This window comes from Arvicanthis niloticus, chromosome 20, assembly GCF_011762505.2.
Source record: "Arvicanthis niloticus isolate mArvNil1 chromosome 20, mArvNil1.pat.X, whole genome shotgun sequence".
NCBI classification, from domain to species: Eukaryota; Metazoa; Chordata; class Mammalia; order Rodentia; family Muridae; genus Arvicanthis; species Arvicanthis niloticus.
This window is the reverse complement of record NC_047677.1, coordinates 15217885-15225132: the sequence shown is the minus strand read 5'-3', so window position 1 is coordinate 15225132 and position 7248 is coordinate 15217885. Positions and strand designations below refer to the sequence as shown.

Below are 7248 nucleotides of genomic sequence, written 5' to 3'. Positions count from 1 at the left end.
GAGCTCCTCTCTCAGACAAGGTGGAAGGAAGGCAATGGCTGATGCTGAGATAGTCCTCAGACTTCCACAAGTGCTACATGGCGGGTGTGTACCTGTACTTACACACGGGGTGCACGCGCACACACATATGCATATACATGTTTAAAAACATTTTAATTGTATGAGTATAACTGTCTTGCGTGGATGTATGTATGACGCATATGTATACATATGTATGTATGCATGTATGTATGAACACCACATATGTGCCTGGTGTTCAAGGAAGCCACAGGAAGGAATTGGATCTCCTGAAACTGGACACAGATAGCTGTGAGCTGCCTTCTGGGTACTGGGAACTGAATTCCAGTCCTCAGTGAAAGCATCAGGTACAGAGCTGGAGAGATGGCTCAGTTAAGAGCATGCACTGCTCTTCTAGAGAACTCGTTTGATTCCCAGCACCCACATCAGGTAGCTCACAGCACTTATATCTCTGACCCCAAAGGATCCAATACCTCTGGCTTCTGAGAGTGCTCATGTACACGTACACACATACACACACACACACACACACACACACACACACACACACACTTAAAAAAAGAGCAGCAAGTATTCCTAACCACTGAGACATCTCTCCTGAGCTTAGCTTTTTGTTCTGTTTTGAGACAGAATCTCAATACGATGCCCTGGCAGTTACAGATATTTGACTGTCTCTGTCTCTCAAGCGATGAAATTAAAGACATGTGCTAGCAAGCCTGGATCAAAAAGACTTTAGAAAAATGATCTGCTTGGGTTTTTTTTTTTTTTGTTTTGTTGTTTTGTTTTGTTTTCTGGGCAAAGTTTCCAAGGACTTTATCGTCGGAGGGAAACTTAGAAGTGGAAAAGAAAATTGGACTATGAAATCAGAACAGAACTGTGACCATCCTGAGGCAGGACAGACAGGGAATTTGGGGGATTAAAGATGATTAAGATTAAAGATTAAAGAAAAGAGGCCTTCACCCCAGAGCACTTAACACCAGCACTCAAGCAGCAGAGGCAGGACATCTCTGTATCTGAGGCCAGCCAGGGCTATACAAAGAAATTGTCAAAAAAAAAAAAAAAAAAAAAAAAAAGAAAGAAAGCAAGCAAGCCTGTCACCAGGTGAGAAGCAAGAACTCCAACACATTTATTGTACAGGATGCTGACCTAGACTTGATATTCATTTCAGACATAGATATTTCATGTTAAAGTAGCAACAACCCAAACTTAAGGCCTGAATATGACCTGGACAGGCTGTCATTACTCTCCCCAGACATCGCCAGAGAATCGCAAGCAACACTAACTACTTACAGTAGACCTAGCCAACATCCCTGTGGGCTAGACTTTTCCTTTCCTCCTGTAATGCCACCAAATGTACCCAGGAACCATCCAGTGGTAACACATTAACTTCAAACTCCATCAAAATCTTATATCAGTACTGTATAAAACAGTCTGCCATGGCTGTCTTTGAGTGGCCTCAGGCCCTTGCTCTCAGTGGGGCTGCAGTTCTGAACACTCTTTCTTTTGACCTCACACTTAAACTTAAATTATAGTAGTAGTGATTAAAAAAAAAAAAAAGAAGAGAAAAGAAAGGGAAAGAAAAGGAAAGGAAAGGAAAAGAAAGGAAAGGAAAGGAGAAAAAAGAAAGCCATCAGCCCCCTACTTTCTTTAGTTTAGTTCTGAAATTCTTTTGAATATCAAAGCCATGAATCTTGGTTCAGCCTGAGTCAAGGTCCCTAAAACTCTAGGGGACCTCCTCGGGCTGCTGGGGGGAGGGGGCTGCCAAAGGGGGCTGTCCCTTTATGTGCTAATGGCACAACCTTGACGGCCCCAGTGAACAATTTCCCTTACTGTAAACATGCACATGTAAACAAACTTGGCTCCACTGGAGCAGGTAGACGTCTCTGCTTTGGGTGCATCTCTTGTTAAGTCCTTACCTATTTGCAGAATGTTGACCTGGATTTTTTTTTTATGACTCCACTTATGTTCAACTCAGCATTTCTGCAAAGATAATACATCAGTTCTAGAAACTTATGGCAAAATAAATTATCGATCACAATTCCTGCCAGTCATGGTGGCACATGCCTTTAATCCCAGCACTCTGAAGATAGAAGCAGGCAGATGGATCTCTAGGAGTTTCAGGACAGCCTGGTCTATGTAGCAAATTCCAGGACCCTCGAGATTACATAGAGCAACCATCTTAAAGTAAACAAACACATAAATAAATGAATAAATATACAAATAGTAAATAAATCCCTCCTCTTTGGACCGTTTTTTCTGGAAAGTAACCTCTTCGATTGCAACTTTGGGCTCACATAACAGTGGATTTAACAACTTAACCATGAGATATCAATTTGAACAAATCGTATCAAAATTATGAAACTTGTTAACTCAAGGCCTATAAATATTCAGTTTCCGAACTGGGTCTCATGAACCCAGGCTTACCCTGACCTCAGTATAGAGCCAAGAATGACTTTGAAGCCAAGTGTGGTGGCACTTTTAACCCCAGCACTTCAGAGGTAGAGGCTGGTAGATCTCTGTGAGTTCTGGGCCCGTCTGGTCTACATAGCAAGTTCCGGGACAGCCAGAGCTACATGGTAAGAGAAAGAGGGGTGGGGGCTAACCTTGAATTCCTGCTTCTCCTTCCTCCACCTCCTAAGCACTAGGACTGCAGGCATGCACCACCAGGCCCTTCTATTGATGATATTAACTTATAAAACTAAGAGATAATTTTAGTGAAATTGTTAATAATAGTAAATGAGTGTGCAAGAAAACGAGCCACAAACACATACTATCCCTAATTTCGGCATATGTTAAAATGTATCTTAATATCATTTCCGAATATGTCTGCAAGAGAAAAAAATGTAATCACTTTCATTGTAATTGCTTGGTAGTTTATTTCCCCTCAAGTACAGAAAGCTTTATTTTTAGGCTCCTTTTATAATTTGCCTTTTCCTTAGAGCGACTCTTTTCAGTTATTGGTAAGCCGACATTGTGCTACTGGCATTGACTTTCATTTATGCATACCAAAGTGTTTGCGAGGCTATAATGACATTATCCAGATTTCTGTGTGGTGGAGTTAACTGCAGAGACTGGAAGAAACCTAATTAAGTAGGTATGTGCAGTTAGTTCTACCCTTTCCCCCCCCCCCACGCATCTCAATACAGTAGTCCCTCCATCTCTGATGTGCTCCAAGCCTTCCAGAGATGCCTGGAACCCTACAGATACTCTGTAAGGCTTTGTTTTGTTTTCCTACACATACACAAATGCCACGGCTTCTCAAAACAAAATTAAACTTAAAAAGACAGACAGAGGACTTGTTCTCACTAACCTGTTTCTATACCTAGCCAACACCTTTAGCCTTTGACTGAAGGGAGCACGTTGGAGTGACTTTTTCGGCACATCTAAATTGAGCAGTTACTCCAGCTCTTTGGAGTGACAATATCAAGTACAATGCCTGTGGCTTGAGCTCCAGCCCTGCCACACCCCAGCTCAGCTCATGACTGCCACGGCTAAGTGGCGCAGGGATGCAAAATGTATATGCCACGGACACCTGGGTGACTCAAAATCTGGACAAGGACACAGCAGAACTGAGGGATTTCATCAGGGCACAACAGCATATAATTTAATTCCTGCAAATTGTTTATTTCTGGAATTTTCCATTTAGTATTTTTGATAGTGGACACACTAGACCATGGATAATTTAAACCATGAAAAACAAAATCCAAGAAAAGGAAGAACTTTGTATGCCCTTTATTCCCGAGGCCTAGGAAATCACCTTTTGTCTACGTTTTTTTGTTTGACAAGGCCTCTCACTGTCTCGCTCCAAACTTGCTATGTAACTGAGGGTGACTTTGAACTTCTGATCTACCACCTGTCCCTCTATCCTAAGTGCTGGTATTTTTATAGGCTGACACCACCAAACACTGTTGTTTTTTTTAACAAAATCTCAATTGTTTGATTTTATCAATAAAGACTCAGGCACCAGATGCTGGGATGAAAGCCTGCTAGCTCAGAGAGGCAGAGAAAGTACCCAGCTGGACTTCTTCCTTAGGCAATGTCCCAGCATGAATGTCTTCCCTCACACAATCTAAAAAAAACCTCTTCAAAATGACTGTCCCACCCTTCTATTTCCTGTGCATCCATCTGTCCTCCCGACTCCCTCTTACTCTGTTTTTTTTTTCTTAACAATCCTACGTTCACGTCCTGTCAACTGGTTGCTTGCTCCTCCTCTTGACCTATGGTTGACTTTATTTAATCCTGTTTATAATATTTAAGCAGAAAGCTCTTGGATTAAAAGTATGTGCTAGGCTGGGCAGTGGTGGTGCATGCTTTTAGTCCCAGCATTCGGGAGACAGAGGCAGGTGGATTTCTGAGTTTGAGGCCAGCCTGGTCTCCAAACTTGCTATGTAACTGAGGGTGACTTTGAACTTCAGAGTGTGTTACAGGACAGCCAGGGCTACACAGAGAAACCCTGTCTCAAAAAACCAAAAAACAAACAAAAACAACAACAACAAAGTATGTGCTAAGGCTGAGCCACACCACAACTTAAAAACAGGTTTTTGCAGTAAATAACACAACCTCAGGTTCACAATGTGATCAAAAGTGAAAAGTGGCTTTCAGAAATTTCCTGTTAAACTGGAACTTGAAAGGGAGACAGAATACTTGTGAACACAATCTATCACAAGGGAAAGCATTACTCGTAATCAATGCTGGTTTGGAGACATTAAATGAAAGAGGCTGAGTAACCAGATTTCCCCTCAAACAACAGAAGGCATATTGAAAAGCCATTTAGCTAACAGAGTAGTCTTAAAACAAGCCTTAAAAGCCAGGCAGTGGTGGTAGACGGCTTTATTCCAGCACACAGGAGGTAAAGGCAGGCTGATATTTGAGAGTTCAAGGCTAACCTGGTCTAAGGCATGAGTTCCACACTCAGGGCTACACAGAGAAACCCGTTTCAAAAAAACAAAACAAAACAAAAATCCCCCCAAACAAAAAGCAAACAAAACATAACAACAACAAAAAACGAGCTTTAAAATACAGCAGGATGTCTGTACTTGGGCAATAGTTTCTCTTTGGAAAGGTATTACAGTTTCTTTTAATATTCACAGCGGTCCTGTGAAAAGTGCCCTGTGTCCTCTTGATCCACAGAGGGCAGTGCAGACGCTGGGAGCCACCCTGCTGAGGCCACCACTGGACTTTGCAAGATTAGAGGTGCATCCTGCAGCTCAGCTGATTCCAGCTTGAGAGCCTGCCTCCAGGGCCAGAGAGTGACTGCTATGTCAGTTTGCTCACAGGTTGCAAGGGGAAGTGCCAGCGGCTCTTTGGGGCATCAGAGCAATCTGGGTTTGGATCCCCAAATCCTGAGCAAACCCAAACCATTGAGTATGACCTTTGGAGAATGTTTTGAGCCCAAATTTTTATCATAAATAGAGCAGTTATAGCAGCGGTTCTCAACCTGTGGGTCGTGACCCCATTGAGGGGGGCGTTGTCAAGTTTTAGCGAGCATATATAAAATATCCTGCATATCATATATTTGCATTACAATTCGTAACAGTGGTAAAATTACAGTTATGAAGTAGCAATGAATGGTTTGGGGTCACGACCACATTAGGAATTGTATTAAAGGGTAGCAGCATTAGGAAGGTTGAGAGGCACCGATCTATATTTTGCTTAATTTCGAATTATACTGACAATTGAACACATGATCGCTTGGGTCAAAGAGAGCATTAGTGAACTGGCAGCTCCAAATACCTAAGCTTTGTAACTCTAAGGAGTTCCTCGCTCCCTACCCTTAATGGTACTTGTTTCCACGAGTTCACTTCGGAGGAGTGGTTCAGAGGCTGGGGAAAAGCGAGAGGGATAAGAGAGAGTGGAGAGGCACGGCAACCTCGCTGTGCTTGCAAAAGCTCGGTTCAAGTCGCACCTAGGACTCTCACCACTACTCGCTGCTCGCTGCTCGGAGGACCCCGGCAGGAAGAATCCTGGAAACCGGCGAAGGGTGCTGGGAAGGAAAGCCCGGTAAGCAGGAGGCGGGGCCCGGGGGCGGGTCTATGGGTAATCGAGGGCGTGGCCCGTGGGTCAGGGGCGGGGCCGCGGGCGGGGTCCAACAGAGTTTCTTCGCTGCGCGCGCCACGTCTCCCTCAGCGAGCGTGTGGAGGAGCCGGCCGGGGAGGGAACAGCCGCGTGGGGCGGGAACTAGCTCCTCTCGCGAGAGTTGGCGACGGCCGCGGCGGCGTGTCCGTGAGAGCGGCGTGGGGGCGGGGAGGAGCGGCGGCGGCGGCGGCGGCGGTGGAGGCGTCCGAGCTACGCCACACGGGGCCGGGGCGCCGGAGCCGGAGCGCAGCGCGGGGTCGTGGCGGCGGCGGTGAGGGGAGCGCGGCGGAGGAGGCGGAGCCATGGCGGGCCAGCAGTTCCAGTACGATGACAGCGGGAACACCTTCTTCTACTTCCTCACCTCCTTCGTGGGGCTCATCGTGATCCCCGCCACCTACTACCTCTGGCCCCGAGACCAGAATGCGGGTAAGTCCCGTCGGCGGCCCGCCGGGCGCGCTCGGGCGGACGCTCCGCTCCGCTCCGGGCCGCGCCGTCCTGCCCGCCGGTGCTGCCGGGCGTCCGGGTGACGCTGCCCGCGCGGCGGGGCCTGAGGGCCGCCGTCCACGGGGCCGGAGCTCGGCGGCGATTTCCGGGGCCGCCCGCCCGCCCGCCTTCGAGGTCCACGGGAGTTTGGCTCGGACCCGCTCCGCATTGTTCTGGACGCCCCTCGCCTCCTGCCTCTTTGTCTCCCCAGCCTCTGCTTTTGTTGGGTGTTGTTTCTGGAGGGAGCGGGATGGGCTGGGACGGGGAGAGGAGAGAAGAGTTGGCCGAGGAGGAAAAGAAGCGTGCGGGCACAACTCAGCATCCTTCGCTCCCGTCCCCCTGCTTCCCTCTCCTGCCGGTGTCCCTGCTGCAGCTGTTGGTACAGATGTTCGGGGGCACCCCTGAGCTGGGTGGCGTGTTTGGGACTTCCAAGTGAGCTCACCAGCAGCCCACCCCCGTCACTTCCTCCCTTTGCTTTTTTTTTTTTTTTTTTTTTTTTTTTTTTTCATTTGTTCAATCACATCGTGGGGGTTGGAAAGCGCTGCCGTTATTCCTTTTATAAAAACAAAAATAGGTTTTTCTCGGTTTCCTTTTCCCCGGAGTTTCCTGTTTACAACGGAAAAGTGCAAGCGTGAAGGATTAAGCCGGATTCCTTGATGGAAGGAGGTGTAG

At 46.9% G+C, this 7248-nt stretch overlaps 1 protein-coding gene across 1 annotated transcript in view; it reads left to right on the top strand.

Moving 5' to 3' along the window:
* Positions 1–6292: 6292 nt before the first annotated feature.
* The window catches only part of Sec63 (SEC63 protein translocation regulator), a 67061-nt gene continuing 66105 nt past the window's right edge, over positions 6293–7248 (top strand). Inside the window, exon 1 of the mRNA XM_034524019.2 lies at positions 6293–6519. Within this exon, the coding sequence (XP_034379910.1) occupies positions 6396–6519 (124 nt within the window). The 5' untranslated portion in view covers positions 6293–6395. The remainder of the gene's footprint in view (positions 6520–7248) is intronic.